A 22,308-nucleotide genomic window follows, 5' to 3' on the forward strand; every position below is an offset into this window, starting at 1 on the left:
GGGCCAGGTGAGGATATTCCAAAAAAGGCCCAGTCCTCTGTTCTTAACGCTACCTCGCTAATGCGGGAAATGGCGAATAGTTTAAAAGAAAGAAAGAATATATATATATATATATATATATATATATATATATATATGGAAGTAAGGGGAGTGGGGGAGGAATGGGATGTATTTAGGGAATCAGTGATGGATTGCGCAAAAGATGCTTGTGGCATGAGAAGAGTGGGAGGTGGGTTGATTAGAAAGGGTAGTGAGTGGTGGGATGAAGAAGTAAGAGTATTAGTGAAAGAGAAGAGAGAGGCATTTGGACGATTTTTGCAGGGAAAAAATGCAGTTGAGTGGGAGACGTATAAAAGAAAGAGACAGGAGGTCAAGAGAAAGGTGCAAGAGGTGATAAAAAGGGCAAATGAGAGTTGGGGTGAGAGAGTATCATTAAATTTTAGGGAGAATAAAAAGATGTTCTGGAAGGAGGTAAATAAAGTGCGTAAGATAAGGGAGCAAATGGGAACTTCAGTGAAGGGCGCAAATGGGGAGGTGATAACAAGTAGTGGTGATGTGAGAAGGAGATGGAGTGAGTATTTTGAAGGTTTGTTGAATGTGTTTGATGATGGAGTGGCAGATATAGGGTGTTTTGGTCGAGGTGGTGTGCAAAGTGAGAGGGTTAGGGAAAATGATTTGGTAAACAGAGAAGAGGTAGTAAAAGCTTTGCGGAAGATGAAAGCCGGCAAGGCAACAGGTTTGGATGGTATTGCAGTGGAATTTATTAAAAAAGGGGGTGACTGTATTGTTGACTGGTTGGTAAGGTTGTTTAATGTATGTATGACTCACAGTGAGGTGCCTGAGGATTGGCGGAATGCGTGCATAGTGCCATTGTACAAAGGCAAAGGGGATAAGAGTGAGTGCTCAAATTACAGAGGTATAAGTTTGTTGAGTATTCCTGGTAAATTATATGGGAGGGTATTGATTGAGAGGGTGAAGGCATGTACAGAGCATCAGATTGGGGAAGAGCAGTGTGGTTTCAGAAGTGGTAGAGGATGTATGGATCAGGTGTTTGCTTTGAAGAATGTATGTGAGAAATACATAGAAAAGCAAATGGATTTGTATGTAGCATTTATGGATCTGGAGAAGGCATATGATAGAGTTGATAGAGATGCTCTGTGGAAGGTATTAAGAATATATGGTGTGGGAGGCAAGTTGTTAGAAGCAGTGAAAAGTTTTTATCGAGGATGTAAGGCATGTATACGTGTAGGAAGAGAGGAAAGTGATTGGTTCTCAGTGAATGTAGGTTTGCGGCAGGGGTGTGTGATGTCTCCATGGTTGTTTAATTTGTTTATGGATGGGGTTGTTAGGGAGGTGAATGCAAGAGTTTTGGAAAGAGGGGCAAGTATGAAGTCTGTTGGGGATGAGAGAGCTTGGGAAGTGAGTCAGTTGTTGTTCGCTGATGATACAGCGCTGGTGGCTGATTCATGTGAGAAACTGCAGAAGCTGGTGACTGAGTTTGGTAAAGTGTAGAAAGAAGAAAGTTAAGAGTAAATGTGAATAAGAGCAAGGTTATTAGGTACAGTAGGGTTGAGGGTCAAGTCAATTGGGAGGTGAGTTTGAATGGAGAAAAACTGGAGGAAGTGAAGTGTTTTAGATATCTGGGAGTGGATCTGGCAGCAGATGGAACCATGGAAGCGGAAGTGGATCATAGGGTGGGGGAGGGGGCGAAAATTCTGGGAGCCTTGAAGAATGTGTGGAAGTCGAGAACATTATCTCGGAAAGCAAAAATGGGTATGTTTGAAGGAATAGTGGTTCCAACAATGTTGTATGGTTGCGAGGTGTGGGCTATGGATAGAGTTGTGCGCAGGAGGATGGATGTGCTGGAAATGAGATGTTTGAGGACAATGTGTGGTGTGAGGTGGTTTGATCGAGTAAGTAACGTAAGGGTAAGAGAGATGTGTGGAAATAAAAAGAGCGTGGTTGAGAGAGCAGAAGAGGGTGTTTTGAAATGGTTTGGGCACATGGAGAGAATGAGTGAGGAAAGACTGACCAAGAGGATATATGTGTCGGAGGTGGAGGGAACGAGGAGAAGAGGGAGACCAAATTGGAGGTGGAAAGATGGAGTGAAGAAGATTTTGTGTGATCGGGGCCTGAACATGCAGGAGGGTGAAAGGAGGGCAAGGAATAGAGTGAATTGGAGCGATGTGGTATACCGGGGTTGACGTGCTGTCAGTGGATTGAATCGGGGCATGTGAAGCATCTGGGGTAAACCATGGAAAGTTGTGTAGGTATATTTTGCGTGTGTGGACGTATGTATATACGTGTGTATGGGGGTGGGTTGGGCCATTTCTTTCGTCTGTTTTTTTTTTTTTTTTTTTTTTTTTTCAATTTTCCAAAAGAAGGAACAGAGAATTGTGCCAGGTGAGGGTATTCCCTCAAAGGCCCAGTCCTCTGTTCTTAACGCTACCTCGCTAATGCGGGAAATGGCGAATAGTTTGAAAGAAAGAAAGAAATATATATATATATATCTTTCTTTCTTTCATACTATTCACCATTTCCCGAGTCAGCGAGGTAGCGTTAAGAACAGAGGACTGGGCCTCTGAGGAAACATCCTCATCCAGCCCCCTTCTCTGTTCCTTCCTTTGGAAAAAAAAAAAATATATATATATATATATATATATATATATATATATATATATATATATATATATATATATATTTCTTTTTTTTTTTTGCTTTGTCGCTGTCTCCCGCGTTTGCGAGGTAGCGCAAGGAAACAGACGAAAGAAATGGCCCAACCCACCCCCATACACATGTATATACATACGTCCACACACGCAAATATACATACCTACACAGCTTTCCATGGTTTACCCCAGACGCTTCACATGCCCTGATTCAATCCACTGACAGCACATCAACCCCAGTATACCACATCGATCCAATTCACTCTATTCCTTGCCCTCCTTTCACCCTCCTGCATGTTCAGGCCCCAATCACACAAAATCTTTTTCACTCCATCTTTCCACCTCCAATTTGGTCTCCCACTTCTCCTCATTCCCTCCACCTCTGACACATATATCCTCTTGGTCAATCTTTCCTCACTCATTCTCTCCATGTGCCCAAACCATTTCAAAACACCCTCTTCTGCTCTCTCAACCACGCTCTTTTTATTTCCACACATCTCTCTTACTCTTACATTACTTACTCGATCAAACCACCTCACACCACATATTGTCCTCAAACATCTCATTTCCAGCACATCCACCCTCCTGCGCACTACTCTATCCATAGTCCACGCCTCGCAACCATACAACATTGTTGGAACCACTATTCCTTCAAACATACCCATTTTTGCTTTCCGAGATAATGTTCTCAACTTCCACACATTCTTCAAGACTCCCAGGATTTTCGCCCCCTCCCTCACCCTATGATCCACTTCCGCTTCCATGGTTCCATCCGCTACCAGATCCACTCCCAGGTATCTAAAACACTTTACTTCCTCCAGTTTTTCTCCATTCAAGCTTACCTCCCAATTGACTTGACCTTCAACCCTACTGTACCTAATAACCTTGCTCTTATTCGCATTTACTCTTAACTTTCTTCTTTCACACACTTTACCAAACTCAGTCACCAGCTTCTGCAGTTTCTCACATGAATCAGCCACCAGCGAAACAAGTGACTCACTTCCCAAGCTCTCTCATCCACAACAGACTGCATACTTGCCCCTCTTTCCAAAACTCTTGCATTCACCTCCCTAACAACCCCATCCATAAACAAATTAAACAACCATGGAGACATCACACACCCCTGCCGCAAACCTACATTCAGTGAGAACCAATCACTTTCCTCTCTTCCTACACGTACACATGCCTTACATCCTCAATAAAGACTTTTCACCGCTTCTAACAACTTGCCTCCCACACCATATATTCTTAATACCTTCCACAGAGCATCTCTATCAACTCTATCATATGCCTTTCTCTAGATCCATAAATGCTACATACAAATCCATTTGCTTTTCTGAGTACTTCTCACATACATACTTCAAAGCAAACACCTGATCCACACATCCTCTACTACTTCTGAAACCACACTGCTCTTCCCCAATCTGATGCTCTGTACATGCCTTCACCCTCTCAATCAATACCCTCCCATATAATTTACCTGGAATACTCAAGAAACTTATACCTCTGTAATTTGAGCACTCAATCTTATCCCCTTTGCCTTTATACAATGGCACAATGCATGCATTCCACCAATCCTCAGGCACCTCACCAAGAATCATACATACATTAAATAACCTTACCAACCAGTCAACAATACAGTCACCCCCTTTTTTCATAATTTCCACTGCAATACCATCCAAACCTGCTGCCTTGCCAGCTTTCATCTTCTGCAAAGCTTTTATGTCGAAATGCATAAGTATGTATATGTGTGTGTGTGGACGTGTATGTATATACATGTGTATGTGGTTGGGTTGGGCCATTCTTTCGTCTGTTTCCTTGCACTACCTCGCTAATGCAGCAGACAGCGACAAAGCATAATAAATAAATAAATAATATATATCTTTTTTATACATACTCATCATTCCTTGCATTAGCGAAGTTGAGTTAAGAACAGATAAATGAGCCTTAGAGGATAAATCTTGATTTGGCCCCCTTCTCTATTCTTTCTTTTGGAAAAGTAAAACAGGAAAGGAGAATCTGCGAGGGCTAAAATGGTTATGTTTAAAAGTATAGTACCCCAACACTATCATAGAGATGAGAGGCATGGGCAACAGATAAGGCGGTTTGAAGAAGGATGAATGTGTTGTAAATGAAATGCAAGCGGAAAATAAGTGGAGTGAAACTGTTTCATTGAATAAGTAATGTAATGGTAAGAGAAAGGTGTGGTAATAACAAGAGTTTAGTTGAGATAGCTAAAGAGGGTGTACTGAAATGGTTTAGCCATATGGAGAGAATGAGTGAGGAAAGATCTACAAAGAAGATATATGTATTAGAAGTGGAGGGAACATGCAGAATGGAAATCCAACTTGGAGATGGAAGGATGGAGTAAAATAGATTATGAGCAACTGGGGGCTGAACATGCAGGAACGTGAAAAGTGAGTATGGAATCAAGTGAATTGGAATTATGTGGTATACAGGGGTCAACAAGCTATCATTGCTCTGAACTAGGGCATGTGAAGCATCCAGAGAAAACCTCAGAAAGGATGTGGGGCCTCGTTTTGGATAGGAAGCTGTGGCTTCATGGCATTACACATGACAGCTAAAGAATGGATGCGAGCGGGTATGGTCTTTCTTCGTCTGTTCCATGTGCTTCCTCACTAAAGTGGGAAATGGCGATCAAGTATGAAAAAAGTTAATTGTGTGCATGTAAAAATCATCAAATGAATAAATGTTCAAGTTACAACACAGCAAGATCTATGATGCATCCATGGTATAATACCAAAATAAGCATAAATCTCACTATAAAAACATATTGTAATTCCCAAAAATGAGCGTTCATTTACTTATATAAATCTAATTCAATTTTCTATATAAACATACACACATCACTGTATCTATATTTCTCTAGCTGCCTGGGCAACAACAAAAAATGAGGTAATACCTCCAAGGGCATTTCCATGGTTACTGAGTTCTGAGTAAAAAAATTGTGAAGAATGTGGAAACATTGTAAGAGATGCCAATAACTGGTTTCTGACTCAATACTCCACTATTTGCTGCATCTGGGATTTTTCATTTGCCCTAGACTGTGTGCAGTACAACTGCAGTCAACTGGCAAAGCAAGCCTGTACCATATATAGCACATCAGCAGTCAATGGGCCAATGAATTTCATACATCAATATATAGCACAAACTTATCATGTTTAAGTCGACTAAATACGTCTATTTACAACATAAGTTATCTATCGACATGGGGAAGAGACACTAATGAAATGACTCAGAGATGTCTAACTACAATCCTACAAATATGTTACTTCTACAAATACATAGCTTACAATACAGCGACTTCAAATAAATGAAATACATACACTGAACAACATCCGTCCAGCCTATAATGAGAAAAAAATAATGATTGAAAATCTTTTTTGAAAATATGTATCTGGGGTAATAGTAGTAACTTTAAGTCACTCTTTTGTCTTCCTAATCAACAATACTATGGCCATATCTATCATAAAATAATTCTTATACATCACTCTCTACCTCAAAAACTGGTCTTCTGTTTTCTCCATACCAAATTTTGATTATGAATTTTATGAGTACAATATCCATAAACTTGCAAATACATAAAATAGCAAATGCACAAACAGTCAAACATACACACAGACAGCCATAAAAAATTCAAAGGGTGTTTTCACTGAAAAAACAGAACTAAATGATGACTGAGGAATGAGAATGTGGAAAAACTCCACATAGCAAATCAAGATGAAGAAATAAAAAAATGGAATGCAAAATGACCTAAGAAAATAAATGATCAGGATAATTTGATAATTATAGAAAAATGAAATAGTAGTATTGACAACTGCAAATCAATCAGTAAGAAACAAACAGGAACTGGAGTTTAAAACTGCTTATTTCAGAGATCATCCAAGCAAACTAAGAAGTTTAACAATAACCAAACAGCATCTGAAGGGAATCAGCAAGATGAGTACAACAAAATTAAGAAGACAAAGCACAGAAACTAGAAAAAGTATAGTGGAAAGGAAAATATGAAATTTACAACATCCCATAACTCTATAAAGAGCAGATTATGAGCAAAATACTGATAGTTAACTTATGCCAGTCAACATGGTGGGTTACTTAGGTATATTACCTCCAATAATACAAGGTTGTGAGGAAGGAGAGACCTATAGAGCTGAGGGGTCATTTGACAAAAAACAAATGACCTCATGAAGAGTTCTAAAGATAAAAATGACCCCTAAACTATTGTGTCATCTTTCCAAAGTGTCCAAAAACAATAGCAAGCTATCTATGATAATAAAGAACTCACAGGACTGGTATCAAGAGCTTGGAGAATACCTAGGTCATTCCTACTTATTGCAAAAATGAGAGAAAATGTGTAAATTCAGACGATCAGTAAAGTATCAAAAAAAAAAAAGAAAAAAAAATCAGGCCAGTACCACTAACAAACAATGTGCATAATACTGGAAAACTGATTTGCACACAATAAGTCACCCTTAAAGCAAAAATTATCAACTGGATAGGCAACATGATTTCTGAGTAAGAACTTACAAATCTTTTTTTTATTCTATGGTTGTGCAATGGCCTATAATAAAAAATCATGGATGGACCGTATTTTTGGACTTCATGTGTCTGACATCATTCCCCCATAGGAGAAAAGTATCAAAAAGAAACTTCCTAGAAAGAATAAGAAGGGTGACTCCTTCAGTGTATCAAAATATACCCAAACAGGAGGTAACAGGAGACATATTAGAGTAACCAGTAGTGTTTCAATGAGCCTCATAAGTTATATGAAAATATTGGGACAAATGACCTGACACTGAAAGAACAGAATATAGATATTTGATGCACAAAAGTTGTGAGTAAAATTCCTATCTAAAAAAATGACTGTGACCTCTTTCATATGCAAGTCTGCCTTAAGCAGACAATATCTGAATCTCAAGCATATCTTTTTGTAAACTTCACACTTCAACGGCACAAACTTAGGCCAAAAAACCAGAGCAGTCAAAGTGCTCTGCAGGAAGATGGTGATTGCAATGGATATGTTCTAGACATTCACCTTATCCTTACATAAAGATATTCCACAGACCTCTGCAGATGACAGGGAAACATTTAGAAAGTAATTAGCCTCACTCTTCACCATACAGGAAAACTCATGTAATGACACTCCCAACCCACACTCAGACAAACTCAAAAATGGGGAATGTTAAACCAAAGAGTGATTTAGACAGCTCTAGGGGCATCAACACAGCTACAGAGAGTTAGTCAGGAAATACTATGGGATGTGTACAGGAAGCCAGAGTAGACACAGGCTCAGGTGTTGAAAAGGTGATAAGAATATCATGGAAAGTACCTTAGAAAATAGTAAGGAAACCACAGCAGATATTCTTTTAGGGACAGAAGGCTAGGTAAAGAATACTTTAATATATGACTTGGAAAGTGAAGGCCAGGATGCCCCTAACAAACTATCTCAGTGAGAAGACAGTGGAAGATATCACTAGGGGAGGAGCAGTGGAAATCACAGTGGACACTGACTCAAGCATGGAGGGGGAGGGAGAGTTCTCTGTGGACATATGTTTGGACATAAGGAGAGAATGAGTGAGGAAAGGCTGACAAAGAGGATATATATGTCAGAAGTGGAGGGAAAAAGGAGAACAAGGAAACCAAACTGGAGGTGGAAGGATGGAGTGAAAAAAATGTTGAGTGATCAGGACCTGAACATACAGGAGGGTGCAAGGATTGCACAGAAAAGAGTGAACTGGAACAATGTGGTATACTGGGGATGATGTGCTATCAATGGACTGAACTAGGGCATGTGAAACATCTGGGGTAGACCATGGAAAGGTCTGTGGGGCCTGGATGTAGAAAGGGAGCTGTGGCTTTGGTGCATTACACATGACAGTTAAAGACCGAGCATGAACAAATGTGGCCTTTTTTGTCTGTTTTCCTGGTGCGACCTTGCTGAAACAGGGGGTAGTGATGCTGTTTCCTGTGGGGCGGGGTGGCACCGGAAATGGATTAAAGGTAAGCAAGTATGAATATGTACATGTGTAGATATGTATATATCTGTGTATGTGTATGTATATGTATGTATATGTGTATATGCTGATATGTATATGTATGTGTATGTATATGTACATGTATGGGCATTTATGTACATATATGTATGAGAGGATGGGTTGTTCTTCATCTGTTTCCTGGTGCTACATTGCTGATGTGGGAAACGGCAATCAAAAATGATCATATATTTCATCTATCATACTCGATCACTGATTCCCGCATCAGCAAGGTAGCGCCAGGAAACAGACGAAGAAAGACCCATCCACTCATATATACACACATACACACATACATGTATATCCATATACATATCAACATATGCACATACACAGATATATATGTATTTTTTTTTTTTTTTTTTTTAATACTTTGTCGCTGTCTCCCGCGTTTGCGAGGTAGCGCAAGGAAACAGACGAAAGAAATGGCCCAACCCCCCCCCATACACATGTATATACATACGTCCACACACGCAAATATACATACCTACACAGCTTTCCATGGTTTACCCCAGACGCTTCACATGCCTTGATTCAATCCACTGACAGCACGTCAACCCCGGTATACCACATTGCTCCAATTCACTCTATTCCTTGCCCTCCTTTCACCCTCCTGCATGTTCAGGCCCCGATCACACAAAATCTTTTTCACTCCATCTTTCCACCTCAAATTTGGTCTCCCTCTTCTCCTTGCTCCCTCCACCTCCGACACATATATCCTCTTGGTCAATCTTTCCTCACTCATCCTCTCCATGTGCCCAAACCACTTCAAAACACCCTCTTCTGCTCTCTCAACCACGCTCTTTTTATTTCCACACATCTCTCTTACCCTTACGTTACTCACTCGATCAAACCACCTCACACCACATATTGTCCTCAAACATCTCATTTCCAGCACATCCATCCTCCTGCACACAACTCTATCCATAGCCCACGCCTCACAACCATACAACATTGTTGGAGCCACTATTCCTTCAAACATACCCATTTTTGCTTTCCGAGATAATGTTCTCGACTTCCACACATTCTTCAAGGCCCCCAGAATTTTCGCCCCCTCCCCCACCCTATGATCCACTTCCGCTTCCATGGTTCCATCCGCTGCCAGATCCACTCCCAGATATCTAAAACACTTCACTTCCTCCAGTTTTTCTCCATTCAAACTCACCTCCCAATTGACTTGACCCTCAACCCTACTGTACCTAATAACCTTGCTCTTATTCACATTTACTCTTAACTTTCTTCTTCCACACACTTTACCAAACTCAGTCACCAGCTTCTGCAGTTTCTCACATGAATCAGCCACCAGCGCTGTGTCATCAGCGAACAACAACTGACTCACCTCCCAAGCTCTCTCATCCCCAACAGACTTCATACTTGCCCCTCTTTCCAAAACTCTTGCATCTACCTCCCTAACAACCCCATCCATAAACAAATTAAACAACCCTGCCGCAAACCTACATTCACTGAGAACCAATCACTTTCCTCTCTTCCTACACGTACACATGCCTTACATCCTCGATAAAAACTTTTCACTGCTTCTAACAACTTTCCTCCCACACCATATATTCTTAATACCTTCCACAGAGCATCTCTATCAACTCTATCATATGCCTTCTCCAGATCCATAAATGCTACATACAAATCCATTTGCTTTTCTAAGTATTTCTCACATACATTCTTCAAAGCAAACACCTGATCCACACATCCTCTACCACTTCTGAAACCACACTGCTCTTCCCCAATCTGATGCTCTGTACATGCCTTCACCCTCTCAATCAATACCCTCCCATATAATTTACCAGGAATACTCAACAAACTTATACCTCTGTAATTTGAGCACTCACTCTTATCCCCTTTGCCTTTGTACAATGGCACTATGCACGCATTCCGCCAATCCTCAGGCACCTCACCATGAGTCATACATACATTAAATAACCTTACCAACCAGTCAACAATACAGTCACCCCCATTTTTAATAAATTCCACTGCAATACCATCCAAACCTGCTGCCTTGCCGGCTTTCATCTTCCGCAAAGCTTTCACTACCTCTTCTCTGTTTACCAAATCATTTTCCCTAACCCTCTCACTTTGCACACCACCTCGACCAAAACACCCTATATCTGCCACTCTATCATCAAACACATTCAACAAACCTTCAAAATACTCACTCCATCTCCTTCTCACATCACCACTACTTGTTATCACCTCCCCATTTGCGCCCTTCACTGAAGTTCCCATTTGCTCCCTTGTCTTACGCACTTTATTTACCTCCTTCCAGAACATCTTTTTATTCTCCCTAAAATTTAATGATACTCTCTCACCCCAACTCTCATTTGCCCTTTTTTTCACCTCTTGCACCTTTCTCTTGACCTCCTGTCTCTTTCTTTTATACATCTCCCACTCAATTGCATTTTTTCCCTGCAAAAATCGTCCAAATGCCTCTCTCTTCTCTTTCACTAATACTCTTACTTCTTCATCCCACCACTCACTACCCTTTCTAATCAACCCACCTCCCACTCTTCTCATGCCACAAGCATCTTTTGCGCAATCCATCACTGATTCCCTAAGTACATCCCATTCCTCCCCCACTCCCCTTGCTTCCATTGTTCTCACCTTTTTCCATTCTGTACTCAGTCTCTCCTGGTACTTCCTCACACTGGTCTCCTTCTCAAGCTCACTTACTCTCACCACCCTCTTCACCCCAACATTCACTCTTCTTTTCTGAAAACCCATACAAATCTTCACCTTAGCCTCCACAAGATAATGATCAGACATCCCTCCAGTTGCACCTCTCAGCACATTAACATCCAAAAGTCTCTCTTTCGCGCGCCTGTCAATTAACACGTAATCCAATAACGCTCTCTGGCCATCTCTCCTACTTACATAAGTATACTTATGTATATCTCGCTTTTTAAACCAGGTATTCCCAATCATCAGTCCTTTTTCAGCACATAAATCTACAAGCTCTTCACCATTTCCATTTACAACACTGAACACCCCATGTATACCAATTATTCCCTCAACTGCCACATTACTCACCTTTGCATTCAAATCACCCATCACTATAACCCGGTCTCGTGCATCAAAACCACTAACACACTCATTCAGCTGCTCCCAAAACACTTGCCTCTCTTGATCTTTCTTCTCATGCCCAGGTGCATATGCACCAATAATCACCCACCTCTCTCCATCAACTTTCAGTTTTACCCATATTAATCGAGAATTTACTTTCTTACACTCTATCACATACTCCCACAACTCCTGTTTCAGGAGTATTGCTACTCCTTCCCTTGCTCTTGTCCTCTCACTAACCCCTGACTTTACTCCCCAGACATTCCCAAACCACTCTTCCCCTTTACCCTTGAGCTTCGTTTCACTCAGAGCCAAAACATCCAGGTTCCTTTCCTCAAACATACTACCTATCTCTCCTTTTTTCACATCTTGGTTACATCCACACACATTTAGGCACCCCACTCTGAGCCTTCGAGGAGGATGAGCACTCCCCGCGTGACTCCTTCTTCTGTTTCCCGTTTTAGAAAGTTAATACAAGGAGGGGATGATTTCTGGCCCCCCGCTCCCGTCCCCTCTAGTCGCTTTCTACGACACGCGAGGAATACGTGGGAAGTATTCTTTCACCCCTATCCCCAGGGATAATATATGTATATATGTATATATACACATGAATATATTCGTACTTACTTGCCTCCATCCATTCCGGGCACCACCCAATCCCCACAGGAAACAGAACTGCCACCAACTGCGTCAGCAAGGAAGCACAAGTAAAACACAAAAAAAGGCCACGTTCATTCACACTCAGTCTCTAGCTGTCAAGTGTATGCACCAAAACTACAGTTCCCTATCCATATCCAGGCCCCACAGTCCTTCCCATGGTTTACCCCAGACATTTAACATGCCCTGGTTCGATCCATTGACAACACGCTGACCCCAGTATACCACACCATTCCAATTCACTCTATTCCTTACATGCCTCTCACCCTCCTGCATGTGAAGGCCCAAATCACCCAAAATCTTTTTCACTCCATCCTTCCATCTATGATTTGGTCTCCAGCTTCTCCTTCTTCCCTCCACCTCTGACACATATATCCTCTTTGTCAACCCTTCCTCGCTCATCTCTCCATATGTCCAAACCATTTAAAACACCCTCTTCTGCTCTCTCAACCACGCTCTTTTTATTTCCACACATCTCTCTTACCCTTACGTTACTCACTCGATCAAACCACCTCACACCACATATTGTCCTCAAACATCTCATTTCCAGCACATCCATCCTCCTGCACACAACTCTATCCATAGCCCACGCCTCACAACCATACAACATTGTTGGAGCCACTATTCCTTCAAACATACCCATTTTTGCTTTCCGAGATAATGTTCTCGACTTCCACACATTCTTCAAGGCCCCCAGAATTTTCGCCCCCTCCCCCACCCTATGATCCACTTCCGCTTCCATGGTTCCATCCGCTGCCAGATCCACTCCCAGATATCTAAAACACTTCACTTCCTCCAGTTTTTCTCCATTCAAACTCACCTCCCAATTGACTTGACCCTCAACCCTACTGTACCTAATAACCTTGCTCTTATTCACATTTACTCTTAACTTTCTTCTTCCACACACTTTACCAAACTCAGTCACCAGCTTCTGCAGTTTCTCACATGAATCAGCCACCAGCGCTGTGTCATCAGCGAACAACAACTGACTCACCTCCCAAGCTCTCTCATCCCCAACAGACTTCATACTTGCCCCTCTTTCCAAAACTCTTGCATCTACCTCCCTAACAACCCCATCCATAAACAAATTAAACAACCCTGCCGCAAACCTACATTCACTGAGAACCAATCACTTTCCTCTCTTCCTACACGTACACATGCCTTACATCCTCGATAAAAACTTTTCACTGCTTCTAACAACTTTCCTCCCACACCATATATTCTTAATACCTTCCACAGAGCATCTCTATCAACTCTATCATATGCCTTCTCCAGATCCATAAATGCTACATACAAATCCATTTGCTTTTCTAAGTATTTCTCACATACATTCTTCAAAGCAAACACCTGATCCACACATCCTCTACCACTTCTGAAACCACACTGCTCTTCCCCAATCTGATGCTCTGTACATGCCTTCACCCTCTCAATCAATACCCTCCCATATAATTTACCAGGAATACTCAACAAACTTATACCTCTGTAATTTGAGCACTCACTCTTATCCCCTTTGCCTTTGTACAATGGCACTATGCACGCATTCCGCCAATCCTCAGGCACCTCACCATGAGTCATACATACATTAAATAACCTTACCAACCAGTCAACAATACAGTCACCCCCATTTTTAATAAATTCCACTGCAATACCATCCAAACCTGCTGCCTTGCCGGCTTTCATCTTCCGCAAAGCTTTCACTACCTCTTCTCTGTTTACCAAATCATTTTCCCTAACCCTCTCACTTTGCACACCACCTCGACCAAAACACCCTATATCTGCCACTCTATCATCAAACACATTCAACAAACCTTCAAAATACTCACTCCATCTCCTTCTCACATCACCACTACTTGTTATCACCTCCCCATTTGCGCCCTTCACTGAAGTTCCCATTTGCTCCCTTGTCTTACGCACTTTATTTACCTCCTTCCAGAACATCTTTTTATTCTCCCTAAAATTTAATGATACTCTCTCACCCCAACTCTCATTTGCCCTTTTTTTCACCTCTTGCACCTTTCTCTTGACCTCCTGTCTCTTTCTTTTATACATCTCCCACTCAATTGCATTTTTTCCCTGCAAAAATCGTCCAAATGCCTCTCTCTTCTCTTTCACTAATACTCTTACTTCTTCATCCCACCACTCACTACCCTTTCTAATCAACCCACCTCCCACTCTTCTCATGCCACAAGCATCTTTTGCGCAATCCATCACTGATTCCCTAAGTACATCCCATTCCTCCCCCACTCCCCTTGCTTCCATTGTTCTCACCTTTTTCCATTCTGTACTCAGTCTCTCCTGGTACTTCCTCACACTGGTCTCCTTCTCAAGCTCACTTACTCTCACCACCCTCTTCACCCCAACATTCACTCTTCTTTTCTGAAAACCCATACAAATCTTCACCTTAGCCTCCACAAGATAATGATCAGACATCCCTCCAGTTGCACCTCTCAGCACATTAACATCCAAAAGTCTCTCTTTCGCGCGCCTGTCAATTAACACGTAATCCAATAACGCTCTCTGGCCATCTCTCCTACTTACATAAGTATACTTATGTATATCTCGCTTTTTAAACCAGGTATTCCCAATCATCAGTCCTTTTTCAGCACATAAATCTACAAGCTCTTCACCATTTCCATTTACAACACTGAACACCCCATGTATACCAATTATTCCCTCAACTGCCACATTACTCACCTTTGCATTCAAATCACCCATCACTATAACCCGGTCTCGTGCATCAAAACCACTAACACACTCATTCAGCTGCTCCCAAAACACTTGCCTCTCTTGATCTTTCTTCTCATGCCCAGGTGCATATGCACCAATAATCACCCACCTCTCTCCATCAACTTTCAGTTTTACCCATATTAATCGAGAATTTACTTTCTTACACTCTATCACATACTCCCACAACTCCTGTTTCAGGAGTATTGCTACTCCTTCCCTTGCTCTTGTCCTCTCACTAACCCCTGACTTTACTCCCCAGACATTCCCAAACCACTCTTCCCCTTTACCCTTGAGCTTCGTTTCACTCAGAGCCAAAACATCCAGGTTCCTTTCCTCAAACATACTACCTATCTCTCCTTTTTTCACATCTTGGTTACATCCACACACATTTAGGCACCCCACTCTGAGCCTTCGAGGAGGATGAGCACTCCCCGCGTGACTCCTCCTTCTGTTTCCCGTTTTAGAAAGTTAATACAAGGAGGGGATGATTTCTGGCCCCCCGCTCCCGTCCCCTCTAGTCGCTTTCTACGACACGCGAGGAATACGTGGGAAGTATTCTTTCACCCCTATCCCCAGGGATAATATATGTATATATGTATATATACACATGAATATATTCGTACTTACTTGCCTCCATCCATTCCGGGCACCACCCAATCCCCACAGGAAACAGAACTGCCACCAACTGCGTCAGCAAGGAAGCACAAGTAAAACACAAAAAAAGGCCACGTTCATTCACACTCAGTCTCTAGCTGTCAAGTGTATGCACCAAAACTACAGTTCCCTATCCATATCCAGGCCCCACAGTCCTTCCCATGGTTTACCCCAGACATTTAACATGCCCTGGTTCGATCCATTGACAACACGCTGACCCCAGTATACCACACCATTCCAATTCACTCTATTCCTTACATGCCTCTCACCCTCCTGCATGTGAAGGCCCAAATCACTCAAAATCTTTTTCACTCCATCCTTCCATCTATGATTTGGTCTCCAGCTTCTCCTTCTTCCCTCCACCTCTGACACATATATCCTCTTTGTCAACCCTTCCTCGCTCATCTCTCCATATGTCCAAACCATTTAACACACCCTCTTCTCCTCTCTCAACCACACTCTTTTTATTACCACACCTCTCTCTTACCCTTTCATTACTTACTCAATAAAACCACCTCACACCACATACTGTCCTCAAACATTTCAATTCCAACCCATCCACCCTCCTTCATACAGCCCTATCTATAGCCCATGCCTTGGAACCATATAATATTGCTGGAACTACTATTCCTTTAAACATATCCATCTATGCACTCCAAGATAACGTTTTCTCTTTCCACACATTCTTCATTGCTCCCAGAACCTTTGCCCCCTCACCCACCCTATGACTCACTTCCACTTCCATGGTTCCCTTTGCTGCTAAGATATATAAAGCACTTCCCTTCCTCCAATCTTTCTCCATTCAAACTCACATCCCAACTTGTCCCTCAACCCTGCTGAACCTAGAGACCTTGCTCTTATTCTCATTTACTCTCAACTTTCTCCTTTCACACACTTTTCCAAACTCAGTCACAAACTTCTGCAGTTTCTCACTTGAATCTGCCACCAGTGCTGTATCATCAGTGAACAACCAGACTCTCTCTCCAGGCCTTCTCATCCCCAACAGACTGCATACTCGCCCCTCTCTCCAAAACTCTCACATTTACCTCCTTAAACAACCATGGGGACATCACACATCCCTGCTGCAGACCTACCTTCACTGGAAACCAATCACTCTCCTCTCTTCCTACTCGTAAACATGCCTTACACCCTTGATAAAAAATTCTCTGCTTCTAGCAACTTACCTCCCATACCATACACTATCAAGACCTTCCACAAAGCATCTCTATCAGCCCTATCATATGCCTTCTCCAGATAAATAAATGCTACATACAAATCCATCTGTTTTTCTAAATACCTCTCATACACATTCTTCAGAGCAAACGTCTGATCTACACATCCTCTACCACTTCTGAAACCACACTGCTGCTCCTACCCAATCTGATGCTCTGAGGTTAAGAAAGAACAAATACTTCCCATATATTCCCTGTATGTCATAGAAGGCAACTAAATGGGGGGAAACAGGGGGCTGGAACTCGTCCCTTCCAGTTTTTACTTTTCCAAAAGAAGGAATAGAGTAACAGGGCCAACAGAGAATTTTCCCTCTAAGGCTCAGTCCTATGTACTTGACACTACCTCACTAATGCAGGAAATGGCGAATATGTATGTGAAAAAAATACATCTATATATATACATGTATGTACAAGAACGTATATATGAGTTGATGGGTCTTTCCTCGTCTGTTTCCTGGTGCTAGCTCGCTAACGCAAGAAACAGCGATCAAGTATAAAAATAATAATTATGAAACATGTAAAAAGTTGGATTACAATACTGTGCTATGATTATGAAAGAAGTATTGCCACAAATGGTTCACAAAATCTAACCCTGGAAATGGGAAAGCAATGATGATTGAATTCATCAGTTATGGAGACTTGCTATGGTACCCCCTTGGGAGAGTTTCTGAAGGGAGCAAGCATCAGATATAAAGATAAACACATAGACAAAGAGGGAAACTGACAAAACATAATAACTACTTTGGGGAAAAAAGTTACAAGTGCTGAGCTATGAAAGGAGAAATCAGGGCAAATGCATCATCAGAATAAGAAGTGAATTGCAGTGGTGACAAACAATATATTGGTCAATGTCAAAGTCACTTTCATGAACATGGACAGTGAGATGTTGTAAAATTTTGCCTCCTGACTTGAGGAATTAATTACAAGGTGCTGCTGAATGAAAAAAAATGAATGGTATGAGAATTTAGTGGAATGAACTAAAAAAAAATGAGAAGCCATCAATGTGCCTACACTTGGGAAAAACAAAGGCTAAAACAATGCATGAAAATCATATATATATATGTGGTTTCAGAAGTGGTAGAGGATGTGTGGATCAGGTGTTTGCTTTGAAGAATGTATGTGAGAAATACTTAGAAAAGCAAAGGGATTTGTATGTAGCATTTATGGATCTGGAGAAGGCATATGATAGAGTTGATAGAGATGCTCTGTGGAAGGTATTACGAATATATGGTGTGGGAGGCAAGTTGTTAGAAACAGTGAAAAGTTTTTATCGAGGATGTAGGGCATGTGTAAGTGTAGGAAGAGAGGAAAGTGATTGGTTCTCAGTGAATGTAGGTTTGCGGCAGGGGTGTGTGATGTCTCCATGGTTGTTTAATTTGTTTATGGATGGGCTTGTTAGGGAGGTGAATGCAAGAGTTTTGGAAAGAGGGGCAAGTATGAAGTCTGTTGTGGATGAGAGAGCTTGGGAAGTGAGTCAGTTGTTGTTCGCTGATGATACAGCGCTGGTGGCTGATTCATGTGAGAAACTGCAGAAGCTGGTGACTGAGTTTGGTAAAGTGTGTGAAAGAAGAAAGTTAAGAGTAAATGTGAATAAGAGCAAGGTTATTAGGTACAGTAGGGTTGAGGGTCAAGTCAATTGGGAGGTGAGTTTGAATGGAGAAAAACTGGAGGAAGTGAAGTGTTTTAGATATCTGGGAGTGGATCTGGCAGTGGATGGAACCATGGAAGCGGAAGTGGATCATAGGGTGGGGGAGGGGGCGAAAATTCTGGGAGCCTTGAAGAATGTGTGGAAGTCGAGAACATTATCTCGGAAAGCAAAAATGGGTATGTTTGAAGGAATAGTGGTTCTAACAATGTTGTATGGTTGCGAGGCGTGGGCTATGGATAGAGTGGTGCGCAGGAGGATGGATGTGCTGGAAATGAGATGTTTGAGGACAATGTGTGGTGTGAGGTGGTTTGATCGAGTAAGTAACGTAAGGGTAAGAGAGATGTGTGGAAATAAAAAGAGCGTGGTTGAGAGAGCAGAAGAGGGTGTTTTGAAATGGTTTGGGCACATGGAGAGAATGAGTGAGGAAAGATTGACAAAGAGGATATATGTGTCAGAGGTGGAGGGAACGAGGAGAAGAGGGAGACCAAATTGGAGGTGGAAAGATGGAGTGAAAAAGATTTTGTGTGATCGGGGCCTGAACATGCAGGAGGGTGAAAGGAGGGCAAGGAATAGAGTGAATTGGAGCGATGTGGTATACCGGGGTTGACGTGCTGTCAGTGGATTGAATCAAGGCATGTGAAGCGTCTGGGGTAAACCATGGAAAGCTGTGTAGGTATGTATATTTGCGTGTGTGGACGTATGTATATACATGTGTATGGGGGTGGGTTGGGCCATTTCTTTCATGTTTTTTTTTTTTTTTTTTTTTTTCCAAAAGAAGGAACAGAGAAGGGGGCCAGGTGAGGGTATTCCCTCAAAGGCCCAGTCCTCTGTTCTTAACGCTACCTCGCTATCGCGGGAAATGGCGAATAGTATGAAAAAAAAAAATATATATATTATCCCTGGGGATAGAGGAGAAAGAATACTTCCCACGTATTCCCTGCGTGTTGTAGAAGGCGACTAAAAGGGAAGGGAGTGGGGGGCTGGAAATCCTCCCCATTTTTTTTTTTTTTTTTTCAATTTTCCAAAAGAAGGAACTGAGAAGGGGGCCAGGTGAGGATATTCCCTCAAAGGCCCAGTCCTCTGCTCTTAACGCTACCTTGCTAACGCGGGAAATGGCGAATAGTATGAAAGAAATCCTAGGACACCATGATGATGTTAACACAGAACAATCCTTTGCATGAAGAAAACACAATGTAATGTGGAGGTCTGCCAGACACAAAAGGAAGTTAAGCAAAGTAGTAAGAAGGATAAAAGGAAGAACTTCTTCGGCAAAGTAGGAAACATGGTAAACAAGCTAAGAAGATAAATTTCTTTCAGACAAAACTAGAACATTCAATTCTAATAATCTGTATGACAGATACGCAAGGTTAACAAGTGAGATTGCAAGAGTTATGATCCCACTTTGCATATACAAAATAGGTAATCATGGGCAAACTTGCTAAAGAACCCACAAACATGCACATCCAGGCACACACAAACCAGAGAGACAGATGCAAGAAATTAAAACCTAATTTCTATGGATATTTCTGTTACTTACAACCATGACTAGATGAACAATGTAGATGGTGATGATGGTGAAGACTACAATAAAGAGGAATACAAAAGCTCCAGAAGACATATGAGGGTCAGCCATTTCTGCCTCAACTCCAAAAGCCAAGCCCTCTGGTAGCTGAAAGAAAAAAAAAGGATTAATTTATCATATTTTCTCATCTATTCACTCGTAATAAACTAAGAATCACACACAAAAAAAATATGAACAGAACAAAAACAGAAATATTGTTTGACTTATTCTTAGCAGATAAATGTTCAAATATACAGTGACTATTTACATGTTTTTAATGACTAACTTGTAGAGTATCGTGAAAGTTCTACACTCATGGAGACTCATTTCTTGAGCGTTCTTTGCAATCAAGTACCTAACGTCTGTAAACTGCTGGCATTTACAGTTTCACTGCTTAGTCTATTCCAACCACCTACCAGTACTTCTTTACAACTTTTCTAACAAGCTTCTCCCCTAGCTTGTTGTCACAGCCTCTAGTTATTATGTCATTGCATCTCAAGATTTTGTTCAATGCTGACATCATCTAAGAGATTTAAAAACAAATGCTATAATCAGGTCACACCCCTCTCTTCTCTCCCTCATGGTTGGAAGATTTGTAACTAGCTCTCAGCATCATTCACTGCAGCTCAGCACTCTTAAATCTGGCACCATCTTAGCTTTCTTTCTTTGGACCCTTTCAATCAAATGTGCATTTCCTTTCACATGAGAAGCACAATCCAAATTTTGGAAAAGAGGAAATGATATAGGTGAAAAGAGATGGTGATAATAAGTGAGCCTGAAAAAGAGGCTTGTGTGGCAAGATACTTCAAGAGATTCAGTGAATAATGTAGAATAGTCCCTTCACCCACCTTACAGCTCATTTTAGCTGCCATATCCCCTCCCAGTCATCCAAAACATACCTCTTCCTCCAAGTTCTCTCTATTCAAACTCACACTTAAAAAAAAAATCTTTTTTCATTGCTAAACCTAATAATTTTGCTTTTAGTCACATCTACTTTCAACCTTTTCCTTTCACACACTCTTCAAAACTCAGACAACAGGTCCTGCAGTTTCTTAACTGAATCTGCCTCCTGCACCATACTGTCAGCAAACAAAAACTGACTCACTTCTCTGGTGCCCCCATCCCAGGCAGACTGCATACTTGCTCCTCTCTCTAAGACTCTTACATTCACCTCCCTAACCATCCCATCCATAAATAAATCAAAAGCTATGATCACATCACACACACCTGCTGCACACCCACCTTGACGTGAAATGACTAATCCTCCTCTCTAACAACTCGCACGCACACCTTACTCTCTTGAAAAAAATCTTCACAGCTTCCAAAAGTTTCCTCCCTTACCATATATTCACAGCACCCTCCATAAAGCATCACTATCAACCCTAACATAAGCTTTCTTTTAGATCCATAAGTACCATATACAAATCCCTCTAAGTCATTCTCATACATGTTTTTCATAGCAAACACTTGATCCACAAATCCTCTACCACACTGGAAACCACATTGTTCCTCCCCAGTCTGATGCCTTGTGCTTTCAATCATCCTCTCAATCACAACATGATCATTAACTTCAAATACGACAACTAAATTTGCATGCTTCATACATTCAAAGCCTACAATGGGCATACACAGCTGAAGCCACCTTAAGTCATCTGTGAGAAACTGAGCAAATACAGGGAAATGAAGAGTAAGACAGATGACCAATTGATATCCGGACCAAGGAAGAGGATAAATAATGAGTACACCTGGTAAAATGTATGGGAGTTGTAAGGATCAGATGTATACTTTGAGGAATGTGTATGAGAAATACTTACAGAAGCAGCAGGATTTGTCTGTGGTATTTACTTTGGAGAAAGCACATGACGTGGTTGAAAGAGATGCCTTGCAGAACGTCTTTCAAATATATGGTGTGGGAGCAAAGCAACTAGAGGCAGAAAAATTTTGACCGAGAGCATAGGGCATGTGTAAAAGTATGAAGAGAAGAGAGTCAGTGGTTTCAGGTGAAGGAGGGTCTTCACTAGGGATGTGTGATGTG

General features: G+C 41.5%; 1 protein-coding gene across 1 annotated transcript in view; it reads right to left on the reverse strand.

The window, feature by feature from the left end:
* LOC139745702 (uncharacterized) overlaps positions 1-22,308 on the reverse strand; it is a 130,254-nt gene that overhangs the window by 76,297 nt on the left and 31,649 nt on the right. The window contains exons 4-5 of the mRNA XM_071656140.1: positions 20,250-20,381; positions 6,017-6,037 (exon numbers count right to left, since the gene is read on the reverse strand). Of these exons, the coding sequence (XP_071512241.1) occupies positions 6,017-6,037; positions 20,250-20,381 (153 nt within the window). The remainder of the gene's footprint in view (positions 1-6,016; positions 6,038-20,249; positions 20,382-22,308) is intronic.

Source organism: Panulirus ornatus, chromosome 62 (genome assembly GCF_036320965.1).
Source record: "Panulirus ornatus isolate Po-2019 chromosome 62, ASM3632096v1, whole genome shotgun sequence".
NCBI classification, from domain to species: Eukaryota; Metazoa; Arthropoda; class Malacostraca; order Decapoda; family Palinuridae; genus Panulirus; species Panulirus ornatus.